The 13,570-nt window shown below is 31.9% G+C and overlaps 1 protein-coding gene and 1 pseudogene across 1 annotated transcript; one reads left to right on the top strand and one right to left on the bottom strand.

Moving 5' to 3' along the window:
* Positions 1–492: 492 nt before the first annotated feature.
* On the bottom strand, positions 493–875 carry LOC147384800 (small polypeptide DEVIL 16-like). Its single transcript, XM_086426099.1, has one exon. It carries the CDS (start codon positions 835–837, stop codon positions 667–669), a length of 171 nt encoding a protein of 56 aa, XP_086282225.1. The 5' UTR covers positions 838–875; the 3' UTR covers positions 493–666.
* Positions 876–10,927: 10,052 nt separating this feature from the next.
* Positions 10,928–11,536, top strand: LOC147384799 (UDP-glucuronic acid decarboxylase 1 pseudogene; annotated as a pseudogene).
* The last annotated feature ends 2,034 nt before the right edge of the window (positions 11,537–13,570 follow it).

Here is a 13,570-nt window from a genome sequence, read left to right as displayed (position 1 = left end):
CAATCCCTTAATAAAATGATTTCCTTGTTTAAGGGAAAAAAAATCCTAATGTATTTCTCTCACAGTTACCTCTTAAACTAAAACCATCTCTCTCTCTCTATTATATCAAACATGGGTGAATGCATTTTCCTAGGAAATTAATTTTCCCAAGAAAGCATTTTCATGCAATCATGCACACCCTTTTAGTGAAGAGTGGATTTGCTAAGAAAAATCCAGTTCTTGAATCAAGATAAAATTAGAAAAAAAAAAAAAAAAAACTCCAATTATCCTCGTTTGAATTAAGAACAAAGATGATTAAATCACAAAAAACCCACTTCAAGAATTCCGAAAAAAAAATCGAACTAAGTATCCAATTTTCTCATCAAAGCTCCTTCAGAGTTCATCAGATCCAACTAAAGAAGTAGAAAAAAAGAAAGAAGGATTCAGAGTATTCAAATTAATGCAAAGCTACACAACTAATAATACCATATAAATCTAAGAAAAAAAAATAAATAGAGAAAAATAACCCACATCAAGAATCCAAAATTCACAAACATTTCTTACTCATGACTTTCTCAAATTAGAATACATTTTCTCAAATTTGAACTCTCTCTCTCTCTCTCTCTGGTACTTTGGTGTATATGTACACTCCTTTATAGATCTATACTTGAGTGCACAATGCACGTGTCAAGAATCTCCACACTCGTGCCAACACACGAGCATAGTTACACAGCGTCGGAGTATGTAGAACTTTGCTCTCTGTTCCTTCACAAGCCGACTACACCTTCGCCCAAAAGACTTACATGGGTCTCGCACGTGCCGACTGCAGAAGCTTTTGTTGTCTTCTTGCATCTCCATTTTCTTCTACTACAACTGCTCTCACTTCTAATGTCTGTAAGAGGGATGTGGAAGGGAAAGATTAGTGCTATTTATATAAGATTGAGTGGACACAGATATTGACAGTTATTTTTTATTTTATTTTATTAATTATCACCTAAAATAAATGCAACATTAATACTAGGTGATCTAAGATAGGTTACTAGCACACCAAACAATTAATTTATGAGAAATTCTATTGGCACACCAACTTTTACTTATTACACCTTGAACAACTTAAATTATTTATCAACCTTGAACTAATAATTAACACACACCATTTAAAATAGAAATTCACATTTCTACATAAAAACTTCTCTTCATAGTGGCCTACATAAGATTAAAAAAAAAAAAAAAAGCCACGAAAGGACATTATCGATAATAACCCATTAAAAGAAACAATTTAATATCAACGATGATCGTTTATATTAAATATTTTATATATATATATATATATATATACTGCAAACCTTGTATTTTTTTCCAGTGATCATATCTTTTTACTTTTCTTCTTATTTTCTTAATCAAAGAACTCTTCTATTTGAGTTACTCATCAGATTAGAAGGGCTATTCGAAACCATACAAAGATAAATCAATTTAAGATTGGTTGATATTAAGTTCAAGAGATTGAAGAGTAGAGGCTCTCGTGGGCAGATTTATAGTGGGGACAATGGAGGCACTTGCCCTCATAAGAATTTCAAAGTATACTAAGGATTTATGAGCTCTTACGACAAATAATAGCAACGGATAGAGAAATCCGTCTCTATTGCCCTAACAAAAATTTTCCACTCTTAGTTTTCCCTCGTTAAAATAGAATAAAAATTTATATTATTCATAAGCTATTACGACAAATAACAACAACAGATAAAGAAATCTACCACTATTGCTCCTATAAAACCCCTAGAAAAAAATTCCATGATATTTGCCCCTACATGGGTAAAATCCTGGCTCCGCCCCTGGTGGCTCTTGGTGCCCTATCCAATTATGAATTGTGACCCCACAATCACTAATCAATATGCTTTTATGTACCTTTCTCCATTCATTTAATGTTTGATATTGTAATATCATAAAATAGAAAAACTACATCAATTCATTCAAAACTAGGTCGAACTCTACTACGATTAATGACATTGTAAGGAAGATGATCTTACAAAAACTTAGTTTGAAGCCAAAATGATATAAATTTTAATACCTCTCATTCTTATTACTTATTCAATATATAATTTCTCATTTCTTGTTATTTTATTTTTTTATTTTTTATTATTTACCACATAAGCTATTTTGGTGTGTCTTTTGTACATTTCATGGTGTGTTATACATAAATTTATCAAATGGTCTATAATAAAAGGTGGTGTGAATTATAAGCTCTCTTAAAATATGGTAAAGAAAACAAAGTACTGTACGTCCCTCTTATTTTTTAGCCATTTTAGAATGAATTAGTGGGTGGCGTTAGAGGGATTTTCTTTTAATAATTGTGACGAGGGTTTGAGAATAACAAGGTTGCCATTATTTAATAGTTTATTTTCTTTTGTATAGATTTTAGGATTCTATTGTTATTGGAGTACAAAATTGTCATTTTGTTGAATTTACAGTTCTACCCCTTTCTGATGCTCTTCTCTACTTTTCCAAGGTGAGTTAGGTGTGGGCTTTGAGAAATGGGAATGTTAGGTTATTTAGTGGAAGTACATATATGTATTAGAGTCTGACTAGCCTTACTAACAAAGTGAGGAAAAAAGGTCTTATTAAGTCTCATCCACCGTAAAAAAGATCTCGTTATTCGTAAAACAAGTTCTTGAAATCCCTAACAAATATCAAAATCTTATTTTACACATCTTGAGGTCTTTTTGATGGTGGATGAGGCCTTCAAATTTTTTTTATGTACATTTTATTTGTTTGATTAGACTCACCTAATGCCAACCAAATCTAAGTTTTATCAAATTATATTTGGTACAGCTAGGGCTTCAAATGGATCGGGTTTAGGTTAGTTTGCAGTTGATCTAGCACCAATTCAATAAGGATCAGGCTGAACTTGGAACTGATCCAATAAGAATTGGATCATATTAGGTTTTTATTAGATCTCAATATTTGGATCCTAATCAAATTGAATCCTTAGTATATCCCGAGTCCTCCATCATGATTCAAGAGTATCAGATTGGATATGATAATCAACTATACCTTTTTTAGATATATGTAAAACCCTTATGCCATTATTATGAGAAAAATTTATGCAAGATCCCTCATGGAAGGGTTTCCTTTTTAATAGTCTCTAAGTTATAAGTGGTAGTTTGATAGGATATTTAGTAAACTTTTTCTTTCTTAATGGTCCTTTGTCGAGTTCACAATTTTTAAAGGTTGAACTCACCACTATTTACTGTCAATTAAGCTCACCACTTTTTAAATAAAAAGTAGTGAATCCGACAATGGTAAAATCTATCAATTTTCAATTTTCTAATTTTTTTTTTGACTAAAATACATGGAAAGATCGACTAAAAAGTTGAGATAAAGACTTCCCAAAAGAACCATTCTTGATCTATTTCTTTCCAAAAAATCTTATTTTTTTACATATATTTTTAAAATATTTGAAAAAATTATTGAAAATGACTTCTTTTTTCTTAAATTCTTTCCGACAAAATGGAGTATCCGAAACTTGATTGAGATGTCAAAAATCCAATTTTTGGATAAAAACAATGGGTTTGAATGGTTAAAGCATTCAATTATGAGAAATGTGGAAGACAAGATCGAGAGACCATTTAGAAAGAAAAAGTTCACTAAACGTCTTATTAACCTACATTAAAAAACTTAGGAACTATTTAGAAAGAAATTCTTTCACGAGGGTCCTTTAAATAAGTTTTCTTGTTATGATTGTGGCAAATATAATATGGAGTGGGTGGGTGGGTCCCAATAGTTGCACGAGTGATGTGATGATTCTAACCATTGAAATGATTGAAAATTCTTGGGATCCGTGTCATCAAATTTTGGACAGATCCAAAAGTAAGAGAGTGATTAGGACACATAGCAACATTAAATGAATGTGATCTATCTCTAATTGCATCTAGGGTAAATTATTGCCAATATCATATCAATCTATCATATTAATGTACTGTGGATCTATGGAGAAATAATGGGTACGGAAGCATCCTAAAGAAAAAGACAGACTGTTTGGTTAAACGCATTATTAAATGGGGTGGGTTTCATGAATGGATTTGGTTTGGATTCTTGAATTTGATTCTTCGCCTTGATCTGATTATAGAATCCAACGTTACATTTGGTTGGGATTATAAAGTCGATTCTCCCCTAACAAGAAATAAAAATCATTAAAAAAAAGGGTTCAGTTTCGAAGGACTCACGAGGAGTGAAGCGGATCTTTTGTTATACTTTTTCGCTATAACTCTCTATAATGTGTTTGGAAGGTTGATAGAGCGTCACGTCAATAAAATAATAAAATCTCATCATGTGAAATTGGGAGTTTTAGTGATTGTTCATTTTAAAAACCTTGGATCAGGTCAAAAAATTATTATTCTTATTAAATTAAATCTAGGCCATGAACACTAAAGAAGATCCGCTCTCCATGAAAAAACACATGATCCTGACACATTTGGAATATTCTTAACTTGCGAATAAATCTCAATCATTGAATTTTGTGTTTAACTGTTTGAGATCATGTATTTTTTCATGAGTCATTTTTCAAGGGTCATCAGAATCTAACTCGTTAAAAAAATGATATAATTTTTTTAATGACTTTATGTAGTTTTCTCTTATCTTAAAAAATATATTTTTTCTTTGTTTCGTTATATAATATTTCGTATCATAATGATTGATACAAAAAAAAGTCACAAAACTCTTCGAAATTTACCAAATACTCATAAAATACTTTGATTAAGGGACATGTTGATTAATCGGCTAATTGACAAATTAATCTATGACATATAAATTAGAAGTGAAATATGATAACAGTTTTACCCTTAAAATTTTATTTTCTTCAACATTTAAATCCCAAGAGCAAGACAAGGTTTTGAGGGAGGTTGAAGGTGATGGAAGTTGGTAGGAATACAAAAATATTATTTGTTCAATCTCAAAAATCTTCCTAATCTTTTTACAATTTTTATTTTTATTTTGTAAGAACTAACAAAATTGAACCCCTACCAGATTTGAACTTTGTTACGACAAGTGCATAAATCGTATGAGATGGGATTAGTTTAGTAGGGTGCATATGATGTATTTGATATATTCTAATAGTCATTTAGGTTTGTTAGGAAACATGAGTAAGTTGTTATGGTAGGCAATGTGCGTTGTTGAGTTGTGGTAAATTAGAGTCATAGGATCATGTAAGTTTTGTTAGTTGTTGAAGTGTTTAGTGGTTGAGTCATATTATGAGTAGTCATGTATATATAAATTTCTTTCATAACATCTAATGAATCATGTAAGATTTTATCCAAACTTTGAGAGAAGTATTTTGGAGAATTTGATTGCCTTTGAAGTGAACCGAGGCTTCTTGTTTATTCGTTGAGATGGGCAAGAGAAAGAGCGCCCGTGTTATGTCATTATGTACATAAGGTCAATAAAAAAATAAAAAATAAAAAATCAATAATTAAAATAAGAATTTAACAATTCCAATCAAATACTGTTGAATTTAGTTTCACATTGGACACAAATTATCTTATTTCTCTCCTTATAAGCTCTTGGGTCTCTCCACTCATTGTCAATTAGTTTTAAGTTGGACCCCCAAATTTATCATGGTATTAGAGAGGGATTTTCTCTCCTCCACACGTCACTCAGTTCATATCTCCACGTGTTTTGATCAAGTCTGGCCACACGTGTGAGGGCGTGTTGAGTTAAGTCCCACTTCGGACAAAAATTACCTTATTTCTCTCCTTATAAGCTCTTGAGTCTTTCCACTTGTTCCCAATTGATTTTGAGTTGGATCCCCAATTTATCATAAACTCTCCAAATTTTTTGTTCTTTTTAAAATCTCTGAGTTATTCATATTTTATCTGGTGAACATCTCCATAGTAGATGTTTTAAGTACATTGTTGATGGGTTTTCAATACTTTTAACCCATCGTACTTTTCCCCTTTAATTAATTGCCAATTGAGAAAATAAAGGTGCCTGAGAGTACATCCATCGTTGTCTAGATAAAGTACGTATTTTTATGTGACTTGATTTTTTATTTTTATAAAATTATAATTACATAAATATTAAAATATTTTTATAATTTTCCCTAAATGATAAAATAATTAAAGATATTATTAAAAATCTTCTCTCTCTCTCTCTCTCTCATTCTTTTCTCAATTGTTAAATCATAAAGTAAATATAATCTGAAATAAAATCATGTTCTTAATTGATTTGATTAATGTTCTAGCAATTTTTTAAATATGCCACACCTTGACGGTCATTATTTTTTCTCAAGGGCTACCCGCATGCACCCTTACTTACTTGGTGTGTGTGATGTGAGGACGTTACACATACCCTAGGACTAATCATTGGATAAGACCATGGTCTATGGACTGGACAAAAACCTAGATACGGACTCGATCAGTTGTCTACAGGGATACCTGATTATATATATAAAAAACAAGAGTCGTGCTGGAGTGATCTCAAGTTGGAACCTAATATCGCACTTGTTGATGTGAAAGTGGATGAGATATGGTTCTCATACACTTTCACGTCAGTCAAGAAGTGCGAAATGAGGTTCCAGCCTGAGGTCACTTTAGCATTATTAATAAAAATGAGATGGTCATTATTTATGCTCGTGGCCGATTCAAAATATAAAAGGTGGACATACCAACAAGTGTGCTGGACCTAATTAAGTGCAAGTCCAACATCTGGCATGACCTGCTCAGTTGGCATTGTTTGTTATTTGGTTCATTTCTATTGGTATTATTAAAGTATTTGTAATTATTATTATTATTTATGTAAGAATTTTATGAAAATATTGCTTTCATGTAAAACTAAATAATATATATGGTGCAAGTCATAAAGTAAAAAAAAAAAAAATAAATTTACCATTTTAAACAACAGTCCAATAGGTATTACAAATCTTCCCCAACCCTTTGTTAAATTATAAAATTATCGTAAAGATTTACCAATTTAATAAGTATCAAAGATTTTTGGAGAAAATTTACTAAAAGCCGTGAGCATAGCAATGGGTCTGTATCACCATTATTCTCATTAATTCTATATAATTGAAATCATTTGACGTCTTATCTCACTGGTCCCAAAGATATAACTTGAATTTGAGTAAATAATTTTTCAATAACAAGTGCAAAATAATATCGACTTATTGAAGATCCGTTACGCAATCTTATGGTAACAGGAAACTCCCTCGTCTCACCATAGACATTTTTAACACTAGTTACGATGAAACATGCATGCCCTTAATATTCTTGTTTAGAGATACTAAATTATAATACTAAAGATACTAAATTTTTTGTAAAACAATCGTGATTGTAGATGAACTTATAAATTAGCTTGTAAAAAGTCCTAATTAAAGTAATAATACTTCCTCTATGAAAAATTTGTTTGCGGTCAATGTAAACTCGGCACAAACCAGGGATCAGCTGGGCCATGAAAAAGCCCGGCCCAGGTGTTAAAGTAGCTATGTATAGGCCTCAATTTTGTTTATTAAATTCGATCCAATATAGTTCTTATGGGTTCAGCTGTTAGTTTCAGGTCAGGCATAAGCTTTTATTTGTCAAAGATTTATGGGCATATGTGCTTATCTTGGGCTCTTCTTAGTCCATCTACACACCCGAAACCCAAACAATCAATCATGATTTTTTTTTGTTTGCTAGGCAAGCAGGGTGTTGGACTTGAACCTAGAGCCAACCGTAATGCCCATTTCGGCTCTCCCGATGGGCTTTTAAACACTCGTTCAACTGTTCCGATTTTGACTTTATTTATAGGCCTTCATATTAGTGGACTTGGTATAACTTAACCCTGAATAAAATTTAGGTTAATTGAGCTTGGATGTAGTCAAGGCTTGATGGCAAGACCCGATTGACCAGATTCCTTCAAACTAGCTAAGATGAAATCACAATCAGTATGAAGTGTACCGATTTGTTGTACTATGGTCAGGAATCATAGGTAAGCCCCCTCACATGTGGGCCATACTGGGTCAAAGCACATGGAGATATGAACTAGGTGACATGGAGGAGAGAAAGGCTAGCTCAGATACCATGAAAAATTTGAGGGTCAAACTCAAAACCAATTAGAAATGAGTGGAAAGGCATAGGAGCTTACAAGGAGAGAGACAAGGCAATGAGTGTCCGATGTGGGATTAAACTCAACATATATGCTTATACTAATCTCCGAGATAAGTTCTTAGCATTGGATACGTCTACGGATTACACTGATTCCACTATGAAGAGAAACTTATTTATTATGACTACTTGTATACATTTAGACCAATATATGCATTTGTTTTTGTTTAATTTTTAATTTTTAATTTTTAATTTTGTATTTTATTTGAACGTACTTGTAACGTGCATGCTTCGATTAAACATATGCAAAAAATGAACGAACAAGCAATCCAAAAAATGAATTTTCTCTACCTACCCCTATGAACCAAGTTTGTTCTAGAACGGTGAACCGTGAACCCAAATGTAACAACGGCCCACCCATGTAGCTCACCATTTCCGGCTTGATCCATGAAAATGTGGATCAAACAGTGATTTCTAGCCGTTGGGTTTCGAGTATTTTTGGGTGTGACTCATGAGCATTGTAGTCTTGACCTTGGGCCTATACATCATGCCCAACTAAAAAACTATGCTTTTGGCCCAACTAAAAAACTATGCCCAACTCAAAGTTTGTTTATTTAGTCTTTGATTTGGAACTCTCTTAGGGTGTGCATGACTCTGTAGAATTTTTGCTTTTTAGAAAATCAGTCATCCCGAAATGAATTTCTGAAGAAATATTTGACGTGTTTGGTGTCAATAATTATATATATATGTGATAAAAATAATGTTTTGCTTAACAGGTCAGGTTTGCGAATAATTTTCAATTGGATTGAAAATTATTTTTCATTTGAAGATGAGGAATGAAATAGACTTTCGAGGCGAAGCTTTTTTTTGTGTGGGAAAAGTCATATTTCCAACACCAACACCGTATCTTAATTTGACTTGCTACTAACACCCACCATATACTCTCTAGGCGTCAACTTAAGTGGAACCTTTAAAAAAGACAAAAAAATTACACTTATGCCCTTATTGAATTACTCTGTACACCCACTATCTTCTCCTCTATGTATCAAATGAAAATCCCAACAATCTCACCATTTTCTCTATCCATTATCTCGTTCTTGTCCACCATCTCTCTCATTCTTCTTTTTCTTCACCTTCTTCTCCTTTTGAGTTTCGTGAGAGATTGAATCAATGGAGATTATGTTTTTTTTTTTTTTTAAACTTTTTTTGCAATTAATTATAAATGATGATGGAAAAAACAATAATTAAAACGTTTAGAATAATGATTTTGAATCGAAGAACATGAAGATTTTTTAACAGATTTTGTTCGATAAGTTTAGACTGAACTTATTTTAGTAGATTCGATATCCAACTGAATGAAATTTTCTACCAAACATTACACAATAGATTCGGTAAACTCAATTGGAGGTGTTAAGGTTACATGAGAAAATTTTATTCAATAGATACTTATCGAATATGTTTTGCAATATTCGATAGGATACCCACCGAACAAAACTTTCTTATGTTTGGTATGTTGGTACATATTGAACTGGGTTTGTAATTTTTGGTAAGTACCTACTGAATCAACTAAATTTTTTTTGATTAGAGCTTACTAAAGGTTGTTCAATGACTTTTAAGAGTTTTAGTAAGTGGGTGTAAAGAGTATTATGAAAAATTAGGTAGGTGCCACGAGTAACTAAGATCTCATTTTTTCTTCTTCAAGAGAACAAAGAGAGAAAGAGTTCTAAGTCTTAACTGAGAAAAAAGTCACTTCTTTTTCGGTCATCCAAAATCAATCTAGCTTAATTCAATTGTAGAGCCTCACCCAGACGTCAGAATCATTACTATTTCTGTCTAGATGCCTCTCTATACTACTCCACTTCCTTCATTAAAATCATCCATTTTCTTCTACTTCAATGAAAATCTTTTATCAATAGTTCGTTCTCCTCTCTCTCTCTCTCTCATTCTTTCCATGCATGTAAGAATATTTCTATTCTTTGTACATATGGTTCACAATTTCCCTAATTTTTTTAAAATAGAAAAAAATTACTTAAAGTACCTTGACAAAGGGATTTCTTTCTAATTAGTCCATAAGGTTTAAGACTTCTCTTAAAGGTAAATTCCCAAATAATAATAAAAGTATTCGGGCTTTCCAAAGTGTTGCTAATGTTGACAAAGTAATCACGTAATGTTATCAATTTGATAACATTTTATCAACATTATGTGGTAGTTGTGTCAACACATGTAACACTTTTGAAATTTTTGAAAACTTTCGTAATTATTTGAGAATTTACTCTTGTCTTTATAGTTCATTTCATATACATTTTTTTTGGATAAATTTGAATTACCCCTTGTGAAATGCATGATGGGTCCTCCAAACTTTCTTCTCTATTAAGAGTCGTGGTAGGGTGATACAGGATTTACTGTGATTCTCACAATTCTGATGTGGACATGCATTCATAACCCTAGATGATTTTTACTTGTATGACGAGGAAACACATCTATGTTTATGTGCACATCCCAAGTCAGATTTGTGATAAGCGCAGTAAATACTTTTTGTCATTTCAGCATTTTCCCTCTATTATAGAAGACGGTTAAATGTCTAAAATACACTCAAATGTTTGAAACTATAGAAATACCTTTATTGTATCATCTTCTTCAAATCTTCAATCCTCTTCACTGTTGAATCCTCAACCATTTCAAGCATTTCTCTTTAATACCTACAAGACCACTTCATGTTTTTGTGGTGTTTTAACTAACTCTCAGTTGTCAAGGCCCTCACCACTCGATCTCTTCTTCATGAATTCTTGAAATCGATCAAATTTCACCAATTGATCTACTAACTAAACCCTAGAAATCATTGAAGTCTCATCTCAACCTACAAAAACTAAAACATGAAGTAGGTTCACAAGCAATCAAGCTTGAATCACAAAAGAGACGAAGAGAATCCAACATCTCACACGTTTCCTTATTCAACCAAAACCCTAAAGCAATCTAGATCTCTCCCAAGATCAATCAGTTACCTCCACAAAGAACAAAGACTCCTCTTCGTTCTAGTTGGTATCTTGATCGCTTCCACCTTCTTCATCCTTCAACCCACCTTATCCAAGCCTTCTCCTTCTAAAACCCATTATCCCAGATCGTTTCCTCTTGCATTTACAAGTCGCAAACAGATTTCAGATTCGAGAACTATGGGTTGAGAGAGTTTCGCCCGGGATTTAGGGACAACCATTGAGAATTGTGGTCACTAGTGGTGCTGGGTTTCTTGGGAGTCATCTAGTCGATAAGATACTGGTGAGGTGAGACAATGTGATTAATAATTTCTTTACTGGGAGGAAGGAGAATGTGATGCACCATTTTGGGAATCCAAGGTTCGAGCTTATTCGGCATGATGTCGTCGATCCGATTTTATTGGAGGTTGATCAGATTTATCATTTGGCATGTGCCATTACATTTGAGAAAGATGGCAAAGATGACTGATGGTGAAGTGTCTCATCTGTAATTTAAGCTTCTCAAATGGTGGGGAACCCTAATTCATCTGAGATGAACTTAGGGCTTCTTTGGATTTTATCCAACAATCTATAAAAATTCAATCCAACGGCAAAGATAACTTCTTTTTTTTTAGAGAGGAAATATAATGAATGACATTTTTTTTTTAAAAACTGACTAGAAAGGTTTTTCGATTTTAAAAATATATGATGTCATTAAAATAAATGTTGTTAACAAACATAATGGGTTAACAAAGTCCTGGGGGTAGACCTCATCTTGTATTTTAAGCTCCATTTAGAAAAGAAATCCCTCTGTCAAGCTTTTTAAGTACTTTCTTTTTAAATTAACTCTTGAATTCAACTTTCAAAAGAATCGTGTAAAATAGAAAAATCAAAGAGATTTAATTGACTAAACTTCCTTAATGAATTAGCAAGTGTGATAAAAAGGAAACTCCTGCTTCTCCCACTTCATCGATAAATAAGAACACATTGGCAATGCCTGTCTTCTTAAATAAATTCAGACAATTTATTTTTGTGTTATAATGGTTGGGATTTTGCCTTTTTTTTTTTTCATGTCATTTTAATGAGTCAACTGATCCCAACCGAAATGTGAATATAACCAAATTTGTCTATATTCAAGTAGTTGCATTAGGCTTAAACTGAAAATGAAAACCATACCTCATAGATAGAACTTATGGTGCCAATTCTAGTACTTCGATCGAAAAACATCATCCATTGCCACTATTTGATAAATATTAACAAAATCTTAATAATTTTTTATTTTTGTTATAATGAGGTATCAAAGGATTTTAACCATGAGTAATGATAATTTGACTCACTTTTTATACGTTTTTTGTACACACCCTAATTTAGTAGTTCTTAGAACCTTAATTCTTTTTTCTTATTTATCCCGAAGCAAAAGATCTACAGATCTATGAACAGAGTGTCCAAAGAGCATCTAAAAATGAAAGTCAGTTTATCACGACTCTTTAACTATTAGTTATCGTAGAGAAGTTGTCGTTTTTGAAAATTTTATGTATTATTTTGTAAACCAAATGTCATTATATTTCCCTACATTTTTTTGTAAATTCTTTAAAATTAATTTTTATTAGTTAGGAGAAATTAAATTTTCATGTCGAACCACTTTTAAAGTTTTACTCCGCCTTCTTTCATTTTAATGGTAAAACCTCTTGTTATAATAGTACTTTTAGTTGAGTCTTGTTGGAGTGACATAGAAATGTAAAGATGCTTTTCATTAAGATATGAGTGAGATCTCGATGAAAATATCTATGGTTTTGACATATATCCACGTCAGCATTATCCTTTTTAATTTTACCTCAAAGAAAATAAATATATAAATAAATACATTAAGGAAAATTAACAGATGAAGAGGACGCTCTTTGAAGTGAAAGATAATTTAGGAACATAAAATATATTTTTCTGAGGCTTATTTCTATTTTAAAAAAAATCACAAATCATTACGTTCTCAAAGACTTTATATATAAAAAAATAATAAATAAATAAAAAAAATCAAAGCAGCTTGTACGGATGTAGACCTAGCTTCAGGTGGAAGCCTCGTGGGAGGAATCTGAGACTTCTCTTTTCGAGATATTAATTATTTCCCATTTCGCTTTTCGAGCTGTTTGTTTCTCTCATTCTATTAACAAAGAGTCAAGCTAGCCTGATAAACTTAGTAAGATTTCAAATCCTACTAAGGATTGTGAGCTTTCATTTTAGCATCCAAAAACATGATCCAATAGCATAGGGATGTGGAGGGAAAAAAAAATTAAGAATTTTGAAAAAAAAAATATTTTTCACTGTTTAATTTTAATTTTAAATTTGAGAGATCGATAGGCATCCATTTTCAACAACTTAAATAAAATTCAATATATATTATTTTTAAATCATAATTCTTCATAAAACTTGGAAGGTTGTGATGTTGGATTGCCGATGTGGTAATTGATGTGGACTCACTGGCCTTGAGTAAAATTTGAAATCTTAATAAGAGAAGTAATTTCCATTTACAAATAAAAATCCAACAATCAAAGT

This window comes from Akebia trifoliata, chromosome 15 (genome assembly GCF_017979445.1).
Source record: "Akebia trifoliata isolate Shusen 1 chromosome 15, ASM1797944v1, whole genome shotgun sequence".
In the NCBI taxonomy this organism is placed as follows: domain Eukaryota; kingdom Viridiplantae; phylum Streptophyta; class Magnoliopsida; order Ranunculales; family Lardizabalaceae; genus Akebia; species Akebia trifoliata.
Note: the sequence above shows the minus strand (reverse complement) of the source record. Positions and strands in the feature narration are given on the sequence as shown.